The sequence below is a fragment of the Equus quagga genome, chromosome 22 (genome assembly GCF_021613505.1).
Source record: "Equus quagga isolate Etosha38 chromosome 22, UCLA_HA_Equagga_1.0, whole genome shotgun sequence".
Classification (NCBI taxonomy): domain Eukaryota; kingdom Metazoa; phylum Chordata; class Mammalia; order Perissodactyla; family Equidae; genus Equus; species Equus quagga.
In genome coordinates this window covers 30,051,645-30,069,645 of record NC_060288.1, presented here as the reverse complement: position 1 = coordinate 30,069,645, position 18,001 = coordinate 30,051,645, and the positions used below count along the sequence as shown (strand labels likewise).

Below are 18,001 nucleotides of genomic sequence, written 5' to 3'. Positions count from 1 at the left end.
AGGGTAGAATATAACATGAGTGGCCAAGGGTAAAAGGCAGATAAGTGCCACTGGAAGAAACCAGCGCCTGGCTCCAAGTTGCTGAGAAAAGACAGCATGCACAGCATGTTCAAGTGGTATAGCATCTACTTACAGCAAGAGGAGAGAGTGTGCACAAGGTCTAGCCCCTTGCAGTGCATCCTTCTCCAGTGACCGGTGGATCTGATGTGTCATGTGACACCCACCCCACTTTGTGCTGCACTGAAAGGACCCCAAACCCTCCCTCTGGGATCTGAAATACAGAAAGCTGCAGTGTGCCTCAGGGCCATTGATGAACATGGGTGCTTAATCACAATAGGAATATACAGCAAGCCTGGAACAGGGACAGATATTCCCTCCCAAGGCAATAAACCCAGTGCAGGCTGCAAGGGCTCTTTATTTCCCAGAAAAGAAATGTTCCAGGCCCAAGTCCTATTCTTATGCAGCCAACAGGATAGAGGGGACTGTGCGTGTGTACCTTTCCCGATATAGTGGGTAAATGTTGAGTTGTAGATTTCCTAGGCTGGCGATGGCAGCAAATTCCCTCCTAACCAAGTAGCAGGGAAAGCTGTTATGGTGTCCAGGGCTGTAGATGTGTGACAGGGTCGGAATCATCACCCAGCCTCTGCCGGGAACCCTAACAGAAGCCAGAGGACTTCAGATGGCAGGTTTAAAAGCCATTGCTAGTAAAGAATATTGGGAGAGGATAAGAGATTGTTGACTTTGGAGTGGTGGTGAAACAGGCTTTGAACTATTAATTTAGGAATGAAGATTCATAACATCACTAAGATGTTAAATCCAAGATCCTAAAAATGTAAAACCTAATCTATGTTGAGGCAAAGGTTACTCATAACAGATCTGTATCTGCTCCGTATATCATTATCTTAAAAGTGTCCTGGCGAGTTTGTAAGAATTTTTTGCCTACTGATTGGTTGTCATGGAAACCTACTATCTTAATCTACACTTGGCCTGAAGTGTATGTAAGTGGCAACATAAAGTCTTTAGGCAGAAAAACATCAAGATTCTTGGTGCTTCTCATTTCAGGGCTCTAACAGACTCCGCTGTAGAAACAAGGCCAATTGAAAGTGTGTTTACCCTCACTAAGTCCTCGAGCCTGCGGGGCCAGTGGTTGTAATCACTGATCGGCCCTCGAGTTCAGCCGAGAGAGAGAAGGGAAAAGCCGAGGCAGATGTTCTGAGGGCATGTGTATCCGTGATTCCTGATGCTGGCATCTCCCACAGGTTCTGTCTGTGATTTGTGCAGAACTGGAAAGCCGTCACGTTTAATGACTCCTGTGCATTTGTTGCTTGGTCACTTTAAGCCTGGGGTTGATTCCCCAGTTCTTATTATGCAAAGGAGGGATGTAAAGGCAGTTTCCTGAACTTCAGGCCCTTGGGAGGTTCTAGCCTTGGCTGAGGCCACAACGGTGACTGGGTTTAGTGGAAGAATAGTATCTGTTCTTCGTCTGCTCGGACTGCCATAACAAAAATGCCGTAAACAACAGAAATTTATTTTCGCGCAGTTCTGGAGGCTGGAAGTCCAAGATCCAGGTTCCAGCCAATTTGGGTTCTGGTGAGAGCTCTTTTCCTGGCTTGCAGAAGTCCGCTTTCTTCTCAAGTGGCCTTTCCTCTGAGCATACGGGAGGGAGAGAGCCAGCTGTCCCTTGGTGTCTCTTCCTATAAGGTTACTAATCCTTTTGGATCAGGGCCCTACCCTTATGACCTCATTAAACCTTAATTTCCTCAGTTGTGTCTTTTTCAACAAGGGCCAATTTAGTAAAATAAAGAATAGAGTGAGCATATCATCTGAAATATTGAGAATGACAGATGTCAGTAAACCAAAAGTTTGAGAGTCACTTAACAGTATCGTTCTCCTGTGAGTGGAGGGGAAGTTGTGATTTGCTCCTGGACTATATCTAAAGCGGTTTTATAATCATCTCCAGACAACTCCCTCCTTCACCACCCCATCCCCCAGCAAGATTTCATCCTTCATCTTCTTGAAAATCCTTAGGTCCATTTGAGAAACAGGAAAGAAAAGTTGGAAGTATGTGAGGGTGTTACCTTAGATGAAGAGTTCATGTGGAAATAGAATTATAGGTACTGTGTGTCTTATATAATAGTTATGCATTTGTAATAGTTTTACATTTATTACATTTTGAGTGCAAATTAAATAATGTTTATAAAACATATCTGAAGAATAAAAAGTAATGTTACAGGGGCCGGCCTGGTGGCACGGCGGTTAAGTTCTCACCTTCTGCTTTGGTCGCCCGGGGTTCACTAGGTTCGGATCCCGGGTGTGGACCTATATACCACTTATCAAGCCATGCTGTGGCAGGCATCCCACATATAAAGTGGAGGAAAATGGGCACAGATGTGAGCTCAGGGCCAGTCTTCCTCAGTGAAAAAAAGGGGAGGATTGGAGGCAGATGTTAGCTCAGGGCTAATCTTCCTCAAAAAAAAAATAATAATTATGATACAAAGAACACCTGTATACAAAATGCCCAGCTTGAGAAAGAGTGTTACCAATGTCTGAACCCAACCCCATTCCTTTCCCTCATGCACAGAAGGACGGATGTTCTGTCTTTATAATTTCCTTGATCTTCTTTACAGCGTTCAGTGCCTTTATTGTAATCCTAACAATATATTGTTTGGTTTTACGTGGTGATGGGCAAGGAGTAGTGGGTTTCTTTTTCCTTTATTGTTAACAGTGTCGTTGGGGAGAAAGGGAGGAGCAAGCCTTGTAATAGATTCTCCTACTCAGGGGACCCCAGGCTTTATCTCTGATCCCCGACTCCCCACAGGACCATGAAAACTGAAGCCCTCATTCTTTAGGGCCAGGAAATGTCTTTCTGATAAAAGCTGGCTTCAGGGTGCTGCTTATCTTGGGAGTTCCCTCCCTCTTTTGCTTGTTCTGTTATTTTTTTAATTGAAGTATAATTGACATACAATATTATAGTGGTTTCATGTGTACAACTTCAAGATTTGACGTTTATATACATTGTGCAAGAGTCCCCCCGATGAGTCTGGCGGCCCTCAGTCGTCATACAAAGTTAATACAGTATTATTGACCGTAGTCCCCATGCGGTCCATTACCTCCCCATGACTTATTTTAAAACTGGAAGTTTGTGCCTCTTGATCCACTTCGGCTGTTTCGCCCACCCCCCCAACTCCGCTCTCTTCTGGCAACTACCAGCCTATTCTCTGTATCTGAGTCTGGTTTTGTTTTGTTTCATTTTTTTATTTTTTAGATTCACATGTAAGTGAAATTATACAGTATTTGTCTTTCTCTGTCTGGCTTGTTTCACTGAGCATAATACCCCCAGGATCCATCCATGTTGTCACAAATGGCACAGGTCTCTGACCTCTTGTTATTCCTTACTGGTTACGCGTTCATCACTGCAGGTCTGAATGTGTCATTTTCATGTTATACCCACCGTTTTTAGCTGTTTTGATCTGAATGCTCTTTCGGGGACCTTGGCTGTACGTCTGGAAATGGAGGACTGTAGCCTAGTTTTTAGTTTTAAAACATTCTCATCGTCTTGCTGTGCTTTCTTTTCAATGTGTCGAGCTATATGGTCCTGGAAGAAACTCATTTTGATGGTGTGCCAATTACTTTTTTTCGCTTAATTTTTTTGGCCTCTCTCTTTCTAAATGACTGCATAGTAATTTGACAAAATGTATGTAAACAGCTGATTACGTTACTTGACTTGCTGGAGATTATTCTTCTCATTGGAATGCACCTGGGCATGAAGTACTATAAATACGTTTAAGAATTAAATTATAATTTGTTTAGAGTTTGCCTGTGTGCTTACATGTGTGTATGTATTTTCTACTAGGCTGCTGCACTGAATAATAAGGAAGATTCCAGCCAGAGTGTCTTGAGACTGTTTGATGGATATGTTTACAGTGGCGTGGAAACTTTGGGGAAGGAGCTCTTTATGTACTTTGGGCCAAAAGCTCTACGGTAAGATAAAGCTGTACGATACATCTTCTCTCTCTTATGTTTAAAGATGTGTAGAAGGCTCTTCGTACAGTTTCTCGTGTCACACTTAATCATGTAGAAAGTACTCTGTTTTTAAGAGAGCTCTAATAGAAGAGGTTGAGAGTCTATCAAAAGCAATATTCAGAAGAATAAATTGTGATGTCGTCATTACTTGGAGGGCTGGTCAGTTTATTTCTTTTAAAATGTTGATAGGCCAGCGGTACTTCCCAAGACATATTAGAGCAACACAGCTCAGTTTTGCTCTTCCCCGAACTCCTACGCTGCTGTCCTTCTGTCTTGTTTTCACCAAATGTTTATTGCTTTTCTTTCTCTGAAGCTTTGCACAGAATTGGAAACTTATTTATAACATTCAAAAGCTGTCCGCAGAAGTAACGGGCTCTCCATTCTTTCACAGTTACTTACAGAAATTCATTGCTAATACGTTGACAAAGAAGGACACACAATCTCCTTAATGATAAAAATGTTGTGATGTATGTAGCTGCCAGAGCATGATCATCTGGTTAATTTTCGCAGAAAAATGAAAAATTCCTATAGATTAATACGTCTATCAAATCTCTGTCTTCTCTGAGTTCAGCCTAAGCTATTGCAAACTGTAAAGACTGGGTCTGCTTCCTTGAATCTCTTTAAAATGTGGAACAGTTTCACCTTCTTAAAAGAAAAGGCCTGTTACTGGACCCTGTGCTTCTAACCCAAGGTGAATAATGGTCCCAAAGAAATAATATGCCTCTATGATTGTTATGTATTGCATCTCATCTACTGCATGTTTAGAGTACTTTAGAGTTTCTGTAATGGCTTTTTCTTTGAGGTGTTCTCTCCATTGTCAGCAGCTGCTGTCCTTGGGCAGCATTGTCACTTCACGGTTGTTCTGAGTCTGAAATTGATAACATCAGCATATGCCTACCGGTTCATGGAGTAATGATCTACTGCAGGTCACGTTATTGTCATAGTAGATTGATGTGATTGAAAACTCTTCGCTCTGAACAGAGTAGGACACAATGGAATCCACGTGAGAGAGTTGAGCACGTTGATATGTTATTGACTCTCTGGTGTGAAGTGCAGATTTATTTCTGTAGGATGAGAGAGGTTTTTATCAAGTGTTCTCCACCAGACTGATAAGAGGGGAATCATTTCTCAGTGCAGGGCTGTCAGTAAATGTTCCATGAAGTTCTAAACAAGGACAATCGCTTCTTCAGACTCAGTGAACTAGTGCCATCCCTGGGGAGTACGTATCTCGGTGTAGGAATGGGGATATGTGCAGTGGCTCACTTCCTTTCAATTCCTACAGCCTTAAGGACGATTTGATATAACAATTCAAGGTCAGAGGCTGATCAGCTGTTTGAAAATGAGCTGAGCAACCTAAGATCAGCTGTATCCCCTTTCACAGTTTAACATAAGTTAAAAAAATGCACTTCCAACCTATGCTTCTTAGAAGAATGGGTGAGTTTGTCAAAGAAAGGGGATCCCTGTGTTAGGCTACAGGTCTGGGAGCATGAGGTTGAAATGTAGTCTTCATTTTAGACATCTGTTTTCTTCCCACCAGGCTGGTCTGCATTTTAGAGACCATATAGCAGGAAACATGCTTAAAGATCACTTACAATTTTCCCTTAATACACAGCTTTTCACAGCTAGAATTGCCCATGGAGTTTAGTGCATCTTATGGGGCGGGCCACGGATCTTCTGGGATTCACTTGTTATGAAAGTAGAATATAAGCATAGCCCCCTGTCAGAAACTCCACCATGTAAAAATCCATGAATCCAAAAATCAGAAAGATGCAAATTAGACAGCGACTATTTCTGTTACAAAAAGACGTATTGAAGTGCGCGAGTGCTTAGAATAATACCATAGAAGACTAACAATTATTTGATGCTATTTTAGGAGCACAGTTGTGGTATTATGTGTGATTAATACATGTATTCTACTTCTGAACACTTTACAGAAGCTCAACATCTATAACAAAACCAAAATCATTTTTAATTTTTTTGTTGTGTCTGTAACAAATACTCATTTGAGCCAACTGAGAAATAATGAACAAACAAGACTAAATTTATGCGCTCACAATCCCCTACCAAATATCATCCGTATTGACTGGATGCATGTATTGCCAGGACTGTGTGTGCACACGTCTGTAAGTGTCTTCACCCAGACACACCTACCCTACGAGAGGCCATTTTCAATCAAAAGGAACACAGCTGTTACTTCTTGGACTAACATTTAAAAGACATATTTTTTTTTAATGAATATCTCTTTCCAAAACACTTGGCTATATCCAATTTGTCATTTATATGACTCTGTTTGCAATTATCATACATACATACATTATGATCTCTAAGAGACCAGAAACTATATCTGGGCTATTTCGGATGCTTTGCCATTTGAGAGAAGCTTTCTACATTATCGATTGTGTAATTTATTGGAGTTAAGTGATATGATCCTCTAAACAGATATGCAAGAGATAATGCGACAGTTCTTTTCAGTTTGCTAAAAATTCTTTATGGAAACTATTATATGCTACTTATAAAAGGATTTTACAGCTTAGACATGGTTTTTGTAATCTATCACATATGTTAGGAAAAGCTGGAGTCTGAGAAACATTCTAAACTAAATTATATACTTTAAGAGTAGCAAATACCTACTGCTTGTCTGTCAGACATGCCCCCTTGTCTTTTGGGGACAGCATTTCTTCTGGAAACTGGCCACCTGGCCACAATAATCACAGGGTTGTTGAATTTAATATCATCTTACTTAACCTTCTCTCTCATACACAGTCCACTGGGTCAGTCTGAGTTCTTCAGTGGGACTTTCTCACCCAGAGCTGAGGAGGGTTGGGCCCCGTGTCATGGAGGGAGGCTGGAGATGTGAGGCCTTCGAACATGCAGGTGGCCATGTTACTTGGCTTGTCAGGAAAGACAGTGTGAGGTGATGGAAAATAAATCCAACCTACCGAAAGCAGAGAGAGAATCCCAGAGATGTTTTAGTCCCTTATTCCATCCGTTCCTGAGGTCCAGCCGCATTGCTGCTTTGATATTCAACCCTTCCTAAGATTCCACGAGCTACTCAGATTACTTTGCCTTGTTGAGGTGGATCTCTGTCACTTGCAATTTAAGAATACTGGCCGTTAAAGTAATAAACAGGCAGAAAATTAAACATTTTCAGTTTTCAAAATGATAACTTTTATTTTCCGTTTCAGTTGCCGTAGTGCTTTCTTGTATAACTGGAGAAAATACGGGAATGTACCTCATTCGTTTGCTTTCCCTCCTGCACCTGACAGCCGGCAGGACCTCTAGCTCTGCCGCTTTCCCTTTCTTGTTTCTTTGCATAATACATGTCATTTTATTGCAATTTTTTCCTTATTTTAAAAGTAATATTTGAGCCAATTGTAAAACATTAAGATAGTTCCAGAAAGTCTAAAGGAACAAGTAAATGCCACCCATAATTACTGTTACCAGAAAAAAAGCACTCGTAACAATGTTTTAAATATCATAAATAAAATAAAAATTGTATGTATACCATATATTCATACATAGTTTATATTACATGTGCGTGAATTATAATGATATATAATTTTTGTGTAAATGGGAATTTTAATTTATATTTGGCCTTTTAACATAATATGCATATTGCATTGGTCAATGTCAAAATATACATATACATGATTGTTTATAATGTGTGCAGAGTGTTCCACTATATGTATCATCATTTTTTAATCAACCACCTACCGATTAGCATCTTCCCCCATTTTTCACTCTAACAAATAACCCTGCAGTTAACATCCTTGAGCACATATCTTTTACTGTTTTGATGTTTTCTTAAGATAAATTCCTAGATGTGGATTTGCTGGATCTTGGTTGCTGGTGCTTTTTTATATCCATTTCAAAGGCATATAGAAAGTCTATTATGCATAGAAAGCAAAGGCATCTGCAACTGGTTGCACAATAGAGAATGAGCTGTGCGTGGCCTGCCTTGACTGTGATTATGTAGCATTTATCCAACCTCTATGCAAGGTTATAAAAACCCTAGAAACATGTTAACAGAAAACCCATGTGCAACACTGTAATACCTGTGGAAGGTTGGGGACCTTATCACAGCAGACTCACCTGGCATGGTCTTCTCAATTAATCCTTTTAATTTTAATTTTTGAATTCATTTTAAATTACCTGCCTCATAGTTCTAACACCTGGGACATCTTTGGGTCTGGCTCTGTTGACTGCTCTATCTCTTGGCATTGGGTATTTTTGTTTTATCTTTATCTTATTTTTTCATGTGTCATAATTTTTTTTTAATCCCAGATATTGTGTTTAGAAGAACAATAAAGACTGAGCTAAATAATATTTAAGCCCAGAAATAGTAATGCCCCTTCTATCAGGTTATTAGTGTGGCAGATTGAGTAAGTCTAGTTGGTAGTTGAGCTTGGTTTGGGTTTTGCTGTGTTGTGGCACCTTCATTGCACCAATGACTTCAGAAAGTCCAGCCTCTCTGCTACTTTACGCCTTGAGTGTGGCCTGCAGTGGCTGGGGTTGGTTTCTCTATATTTCTGCTCCACTCTCAGCTTTCAGCAGACCTTGCATATTCATGTCATAAGGGAGTCTCTCCACACTCTTGCCCACCTCTCCCCACTCTGTGGTAGATTGCTCTACTGCTGTTGGCCTGTTACTCACTGAGAGGTTCATGACAGGGAAAATGGAGGTTCTTGTTTCTTCTGGACCAGGCTGTATCTTAGGCAGGCCCTTTGTGTGTGGACCTCAGGGCTGCATTTTTCTTAGAGCTACTGTCCTTCTCTTTGCCAAGGCAGTCAAACTCTTCCTTCGATGTGTGGGTGGTCTCAGGTCAGAGTTTCCTTCCTCTCTCCCAGTGGGAACGGGTGCTCCTCATATCACTGCAGGATTCTGTGCCAAACCTAAGTCCCTGCCTCCCCCCCAGGGACAGGTGGTATTTGCTTCTGCTTATCCTCAACAGCAGTGCCCTTGGCCTGGGCCTGGTGGCAAAGGGTTTCCTGCCCTCCCCAGTGGCAGACTGCTGTGTGCAAGACTTACTGTGCAGGCAGGAGGTTTCCTGTTGCTCCTTCAGGCAGAGATGGCTTTTCATTTGTGCCTCTCCCTTGGCTCCAGCAGCTTAAGATTTTTTAAGACTTATGCTTCATGTGAGAGAAGTGTTCGAGAAGCACACGGTTTCATGCAGACGAGTGCCCTGCCACCACGTGTGGCTCTTGCAGGTCCCCTGCCATGACTCTCATGTTTCTCGTGTGCACCTAACTGGTGGACACCCGTGGAAAAGAGCTGACAAGACTCCTCTCCTCGTGTCTGGGGCTCCAGGAATTCTAAGCTGTCATACCGGCAACACGCAGTATTTAAAGCTTGTTGAAAATTATAGCTGTTTTCTCTTACCCATTTTTGTGGTAGCCGTCTCGTCCTCCCATGCTCTGCCACAGGTGGAACAATTGGCATGTCTGTCTTTCCATGGAAGGGCTTGTCACTCTTTGGAACTTAGCTCACCTGGTGTCCTGCAGCCTCATGTCTCTGATGGGCTCAAGAAGATTTGTGATTTTGTAAATACTGTGATTTTTCCCCCCTCGTTAGGGTGGGAGTTATGTTCACTTTTAAGTTCTATATCCTAAGTAGGAGCAGAACTTCCTTTTAAAACCATATCTTTTTATAATCTCTTTCTTTGAATTCCTAGCATCAGTTTTACAGTCATTATATTCAACTGTTTTCTACTCTTTATTATCCTTAGGACACTGTTGACCACTTGGCAGTTGTCATAAGCAATTGCCTCCTTAGCAATGTGTAATTGTCATTAACGTGAACCTGTGACAATATCAGTGTTTACGCTATTTAAGCTTGCTTAAGGACGTTCGGATTATTCTGATAGCCTAGAAGAATGTGGCTGTTTAAAATAGTATCAGATCTTATTTATCGATTTGTTTTAGGAAGTTCTGTCTAACGAGAGGAATTTTCTTAAGATGTTTGGACATAATTTTTATATTAGAACTTTGGTTACAAGTGACAGAAGCTCAACTCAAATGAGTTCAATAATTATTTATTATTCTAAGAATACAAGGTGTCTTGTCATCCCTGAAGATAATGCAGTTGGGCTTCTGGGGCACCTGGAAGCAAAGACTAAAAGCTATGAGGACTCTGCACTTCTTAACGCTGCTCCTCACTGAAACTGCCATAGTCTTCCTCTCTTCAGAGAGGCCTCTCAGCTTCCCTGGTGCCTGTGTTGGGAAACGTTCCCATAGACGGTTCCCATAGTAACCTCCCAACACTAACAGGAAACTGACTCTCTGTGTCCCAAATCTGTAAATTCATCAGGAGAACTCTGATGAATCCAGCTTGGATACTGATGGATCCTGCTTGATTCAGGTGTCCATTCCTCCATTAAGTGTGTCAAAGGCACAGGATCTAAGGAAGGGACATCGACCACTCCAGGTTGGGTCTGATGCCCACTATTGGCAGGCAGAGTCATATTTTGCAGAGTGAATGATCTCAGATAACCAATTGGGTTGAGGGAGGAGGGAGCTTGAGAGGATCAAGAGGTAACAATAAGGGTCTAATAAAATTTCCCTGAACTAGGTTGATTATAATGAGGAATCTTGAAAAGTAAATCTAACTCTTGAATGTCAGTGTAATATGGGCCTGTGTCCTGGTCTATAAAAGATCAACGTGGCAATTGTTATAAATACAAGGTTTTACTGTGCCTCAGAAATGTTCATGATACTGATATATTTTTCTTAGTTTAAGATAAAGGGTATACTTAATAAACACAAAATTGGTTGGTTTGTTGAGGCTCAGTTGTCATAACATTTTGCTATTTAGTAAAAATAAAATAAATGAAAATAAAATTAAAAAGTTATTTTTATGTACATTTTACCCTAAATTGAACAGATTTTTAAGACCAAAAAAAGTCATACTTATTTGATTCAAGGTTCTTATTGGGGCTACTCCTGCATTTGAATCAGGTCTTAACCTTTGAGATTTTTTATGTGGATGCAGTTTCATTATAGAAAGTGATTTAGAATCTGCTTTATGAGCCATGCAGCTGAAAAGATTTTAGATATGATGGCTTCTGGGCATGACAGTTGTGCACCTTTCACTGGGGTTGAACCTCCATAAGCTAAATTATGGAGTACTTACAGGCACACATTTTTCCTGTCAAGAAGTGTGGGGCATGTAAAATGCATTTATGATTGATATTAGGGCACACAGAGTTTAAAACCCACATTTTTAAAGTTAGACTGGTTAACCTTGTACAATACTGTAACATGGTGCTCTGGAATTAGAAGCACAGAGCAGTAACATTTGCTGCCAAAAAAGCCATATTTATTAACTCAACAAAGCTATAAGGAGAAGGATTTGAAAGGCAGAACACAGTATTTCATCTTGAGAATCATTTTTGATCTTCATCATCAGAGGTCTCACAAAACCACTTTTTTTGTTTTTTTTTTTACTGGACATACTAATCAATCCTATAAAAACTGAAAGGTTATGAATTTTTCATCACCGCATTGTGGCTTTCAAGTTAACTGTAAATATTTATAAATTTCCCTTCCCAATACATTTAGAGGTAGAAGAAAACAAAAAGAATTGAAGACAATAGCATTTTGACTTGTTCTCTTTTCTTTTGATATGTAAGGTTTTGCAAAAAACTTGTTTCATAGTGTATCCCAGAGCAGGGGAGAAGAAGAGTAAGTGCCTTAAACTGTAGATGTCATTTTGGAATAAGTAAACGTTTCCAATCCATCGTGGCTAGAAATAGGGAATTTGAACGTTAGGAGCTTTGTAGAGCTTATACAAACACACTATAGGCAATTTAAATTTAGCGTTATCTCATCCCAAGCCTTTGAATCTGAGAAAAAGCCGAGAGATGCTAGACTGTTCTGTAAATAAAAGATACTTCATCTCACAAGAAAAGAAGTGCGGCAGGATGTTTTCTTGGGCTTTTTGTTGGGGCCTTATTATTTCTCTAGGAATTTATTTTATTTGTGGGTTGAAAACTGATTCTTGCATCTTCTGGTTTTATAAGGAGACAAAGCCATAACAGAAAAACATATAATATTAGCTACCATTTTTTGCCCTTTAAAAGTGCCTATTCTGACTAATATTTGTTTGCATGTAATCCAGAAAGTGAAGGAATACAAATTTGATACGTGATATACTTTTTGCCACGCAAAAATGGGTTTGATTTTGTTTCAGGATTCATTTTGGAATGAAAGGCTCCATCATAATTAATCCACCTGAGGATAAAAAGAAAGATGGAGTTTCTCCTGTTTTTGAAGTGCAGCTCACCAAAGATCTGATTCGTTTCTTTGACTCATCGGTGGAACTCAGGTAAAAGATAAAAATAAAAGTACTTTAGGTGCAAAACTGTGGAGTTGGAGCTAAAATTTGGTTTGGGATGTCACATGTGGAAGTAAATAATAAGTAAAATTTTTAAAAGTGGTTTATAATTGATAAAACCTCATTTTAAAGGAGGCTTCAAATAATATAGTTTGTTAGGTTGTTCATTGTTCGGCTTTATAACTCTTATACTCTGATTAACCTAAAGTGTTTATATTTAGCAAAGCTCATGTTAAATGACACTTGGTGAAATTGTAACTAGATTCACGATTAATGTGTTTTGTATTCCTTTCTATAGAAACTCAACGGAAAGCCAACAGAGAATAAGAATCATGGGAGAATTAGATATATGTTCACCTAAATTTAGTTTCTCAAGAGCAGAAAGTGAAGTTAAAAAGCAGAAAGGACGGATGCTCTGTGATGTGTTAATGGACCAGAAAGTGTTGCCGGGGGTAGGGAACATCATCAAAAATGAAGCTCTCTTTGACAGTGGTCTCCACCCAGCTGTTAAAGTAGGTCATAGATATTTTCAAAATGATTTCTGTATTTTTAAATACTGTTATGGGACCAACATGGAGTACTTAAGTCTGCATTACAGTAACGCAGTCTCCCGAAACAAACTTCAGGGGTCTTTGCTCACGTCAACTTTGCAACGAGGCCAACCCTGACCGCTTAAAATTGCTGTGTGCGTCCCCTCCCCCCACTTCACACTCCCAGTTTTCCACAACTTCCTTTGCTTTTTATTTTCTCCATACCACCGATCACTTTCAAATATACCTAATATTTACTTTTCAAGTCTGTCTCCTCCTGCTAGATTGTGACCTCTTATGAGGATGGTGTCTGTTTTGGTCGTTGCTGTAGGCAAGCGTCTAGAATACAGTGTCTGGCACATGGTAGGCATCAAAGAAATATTTGTTGAATGTATGAATGAATGAAGTTCACAACTCTCTTTTTGTAGCTGGCATATTAAATTCACACTCGACACACACTCATATATTCCTATTTATAGCTCTTTGTGACGTTAGAAAAGGCTGTTTCAGTAGAATGATAAGCATAGAAGTCAGGGAGTGGGGACTAAGGAAGAAGTGATCAGTGAGGAAATGGAAACAAAGTTTAGAGTGCTTGTTAAAAGAGCTTAGATGGGGCAAAGGGAAAATATTTGGCGGCTAGAGGGAGATATCAGGACAAGGACTCAGTTTTGTTGTTGTTTTCTTGTTCTTCTACTGGAGAGACACAAACTCATTTATATATTGAGGAAAAAAAAAAAACTCGTGATGAGGGAGAAGTTAAAATTGTAGAAAAGAGAATGGTGATTAATAGGACAAAGTTGTGAGAAGGTCAAACCCAGGTAGAAGGATACATAGATTTTAGTTTCCAGGGAAGAAATCTACATTAGGGCTTTTATCTAGGCCCAGATATTCTCTGTGAACTACATTGTTTTTTCCATGAATCCAAAGATACTTTTTTATTTTGTGTAGTTATTTCCTAGCTACTTTTCATAAAATCCAAATCAGTGGGAAAGAAGTTTTAAAAGAAAACAGTTAATAGCAGTGCTAGATTAGGTTGGGCTTTTTGACTCTTGGAACAAGTTAGTCAAATTTCTGTAATATGGGAATATTGAAACAGAATTTTAACGAGAATGAGCTTTTTAAAATCACCTAAACCTCCATGGAACAGGTTTTTTAAAGAAAACTTGACAGAAAGAACTCAGAGAATTGTTACCCAGAGTATGGTTACCGTTATCTGTGATAAGCTGAGAATTTACTTTGTATCTGTACATCCAGCCAGCCACTCATCTAGTAAAAGATCGTTTGCCCATAGTATCTGGGGTTTAAATAAAGACATTTCTGAAGCTTAGCTATGAACCCCCTAAAAGCACATGTACAGTTATTGAAAAAGTACAGTTTAACATTTCAAGGTGTGACTTGATATAAGATGTGGTAAGAAATAAATGAGTTTTAGAAGTGCACATGTTTTAAACTTTAAATAATTGAAAAAATATATAATACTTTTATAAAGATTATGTTGATTAAGTGATTTTAGATTTTACGGTCACTGATAAATTAGTTTCTATTGTATATAGATATATACATGCAACAAAACTTAATTCATCAGACAGAATTTCTTCTGGAATTACCATGGAAACCACATGCACCAAATGATAATTAATTCTGTAAGGGTAGAATTACGAGATTTATGCCAGGCTGTGTCACAGAAAAATTCTTTCAGTAAGGTCTGTTTCTTTCTTCTTCCATGTCTTAACAAGTACTTTGATATTAATACATGTATATAAATGCACATCTTTTTAAAGTGTGATAGTGACCTTGATAGTCATCTACTTCTCTGCCCACTTTTTCCTCCCTTCCTTCTTTCTGTTTTTTTTTTTTTCTTTCTTTCCTTTTCTTTTTTTACAAATCCAGCAAGACTTTTCTAGGTGGCTGATAAACAACGCTGGGACTTTGAAAATGTCTGATAAAGAATAGATATTCAATAAATGCTTGAACTTAGAATTAAAATTTATAAATAAGAATGGTATTTTTTATGTGTAGTACTATCTCTTAAAAATAAAACCACTGTTGGGGTGGACCCGGTGGCTTAGCAGTTAAAGTTGCATGCTGCACTTCAGTGGCCTGGGATTCACTGGTTCAGATCCCAGGCGCGGACCTACACACCGCTTATCGAGCCATGCTGTGGCAGGCGTCCCACATAGGAAGTAGAGGAAGATGGGCACAGATGTTAGCTTAGGACCAATCTTCCTCAAAAAAATAAAATAAAATAAAACCACCGTTTAATGACACTGAATAGGTGTATGAGAAATTGAGTTCTAGAAGATTGGCATTATTTAAATCTATTTACAGTTTTCTTATAACTGGCAAGTGGTATTATTTTTCTACAGTAATGAACAAATTATCAGACTGTCCTCAGTTGTTTTTCTATTTTAAGGTTTGCCAGTTAACAAATGAACAGACCCATCACCTTGTGAAAATGATACGTGATTTCAGCATTCTTTTTTACAAGGTAAGAGCAAAAATTTTTCAGCTATGTAAAATTGTCACTTGTTTCCCTTTCCATTGCACCAGAAATATTAAGGCTGTATATGGCCATCTAGTGGTGAGAGTGTAGAGGTACAATGAGAGAGCGACATGTCATGGGCATAATGAACATCTTGAAGTTGTAGGTCGTAGATCGAACCAAACTTGTCTGACTATAATTACATTAAATTATCTTTATACTAAGTTGGGGAACAACTATGTTAACGTTTTGCTTAAACTATTGTCCTATTTTTGGACATATAAAGGTAAAATATGGAAAGCCTGGAGAGAGACTCAATACTTTGGGATAGACTGGATTCAATCAGATTTTGCCACTTACTATCCTCGTGGTTTAGATTATTTAGAAAACTTAATTTACTTTCTTCAGCTGTAAAATGGGATAATAATATTTCTCTATCTACCACAAAGACTGTTTTGAGAATGAAATAAGTACTTGCTAAACTGTAAGTTTCGAAAGTTGTATATATGCATATACATATATATGCATAAATAGAGTTCAGTAAGCACATTTTATCTTTTAAACAAGGCATCATAAATATGTCTGTTTTTTTCTCTGCAGTCCATTTTCTTTATTTAAAATGTTTATTTTTACTATGTTCATAAAGGCAGATATTGTAGAATTCTTCATTAATGGGTGCAAAGTGTTAATGGACCTCTTGCTTTATATATGCCCAGAGTATCTGTGGCATTTCAATATTACATATGCTCACTATTCTTCCAGGGAAAGATGGTTATAAACAGCTACCCATTTTCTGCCCAGATTAAGTTGGGTATTTCAATACTTTACTTAAATTAATATAAATTGTTTGTGTGATTTTCAACTTATATATGGTGAGCCATATTTCTGGGCTTTTAAATTTTCACACTGCTGATATAAACCCAAGATATTCTCTTTCTTTAAATGTATGTGAGCTTTAAATGTATGTGCTTTAAATGTATATGAGTAGAATAAAACTGTGACAGAGAATATCAAAATGTCTTTTGAAATAGAACTTTTATAGCAAAAATGGAACATGTTCTCTCTTAGGATGGCATTTGAATTTTTATTTTCTTTTTTAGTGAATCTCTAAGATTAAAAAGAAAAAACTGTCCTTTGTCAGGTCAACAAAGAAAATGATCTTGTTAAATTTTTCCCCCAGAAATAAATTTCTTGGCTGTTGAAACAAAGCAGGCAGCTTCAGTGTTCTAAAAATAATCAAATTTAAAGCTAATCTAGTCATTTTCTTATAAGCACATAATTATGTTAATTTAAAAAAACTTAAAAGCATGAAAGACATTTTAAATTATAGAACTTTTATATCCCATTTAGATAAGAGGGTAAAGCTATGCAAAGAACAATTTTAAATACTAATAAGTTAATAAATAATGAGAATTATTTCACACAAATCTTACTTGACAAATATTGCTGAATCTTGTCAATACCCTTTTCTCAGATGAAAGAAAAGATTATATGGACATATGTACAAACATAAATTTTTAGCAAATTATTTTCAGAAATGACTTTTAAGAATTTGTCTGGCTCCTTAGCAACACTGTTTTATAGATAACATTATAACGCTCTTTGTTTGTTTCTTTGTTTTTAGTGCCGTAAAGCAGGATGTGCCATCTCTAGACACTATAAGGTTTACAAGCGTCCTAATTGTGGTCAGTGCTGCTGCAAAATAACAGTGTGTCGCTTAGGGGAGAATCACAGAATGACATATTTCTGTCCTCACTGTCAAAAAGAAAATCCTCAACATGTTGACATATGGTGAGATATCTAATTCAAAGGTATACTATTTGCCCTAATTCTCTAACTAAAAGCCTATTAATAAGAGGACATAACTGAATAATTATCAGGCTATTAAAGGGAGGACATAACTCAAAAGTATTTGAACCCTTGGAAGGAAATAGTAAATAACATCATCAAAGAACCAGAATGAGCCAAAGATGATTTATGACCCAGTTCTGAATTCAGGAGAAAATCTGTAGCTCAGGTGTGAATATCCAGCCTTTGGCTTTAATCTTGTTTGTCAAGTGATTACCAGGAGGTGTAGGTATGTCAATAATTAGAAAAATGCAACTATCTTCATAAGTTTTTCCTTCATCTAGAAATAATATTATAAAACACGAGCAAGGTCTCTTTATAGAATTTATGTCTTGTTAGTAAAACAACTGACTGCCTTAAACGCATATGTGGTGATTCTGCTAGTGACTGAATATGTCTGTTCCAATTGTGCATTCCAGAATTGGGGACACAACCACAGCATGGGTTCAGGGACCCACTGGACCCACTGTGAGATCAACTTGAGCTAAACCTCCATGGATCACGTGACCTCCCTAAGCCCCTACTCTGGGGGAGCACAGGGATGTTTTGGGTCTGCTGGGATTAGTGTCAGTTCGGAACCAGTGACCAATAGTCCCCGAAAGGCTTGATTATTTCCTTTTCCCCAGTGTACACTTACCCTGGTAAAAGGCCACGGGTCCCTTTGGGGAAGCCTGGGAGAAATATTAACAATATAAAGGAGCTGTGTTAGAAGCCAAATAACCAGTACAGACAGAAGAAGCACGTTGAATGCTACAAGAGTTCAGCAATGTTAGAGGTTTATATGTAC

General features: G+C 38.5%; 1 protein-coding gene across 1 annotated transcript in view; it reads left to right on the top strand.

Moving 5' to 3' along the window:
- NEIL3 (nei like DNA glycosylase 3) overlaps positions 1–18,001 on the top strand; it is a 47,246-nt gene that overhangs the window by 11,243 nt on the left and 18,002 nt on the right. The window contains exons 2-6 of the mRNA XM_046648677.1: positions 3,854–3,981; positions 12,211–12,345; positions 12,653–12,866; positions 15,298–15,372; positions 16,991–17,157. Coding sequence (XP_046504633.1) covers positions 3,854–3,981; positions 12,211–12,345; positions 12,653–12,866; positions 15,298–15,372; positions 16,991–17,157 — 719 coding nt within the window. The remainder of the gene's footprint in view (positions 1–3,853; positions 3,982–12,210; positions 12,346–12,652; positions 12,867–15,297; positions 15,373–16,990; positions 17,158–18,001) is intronic.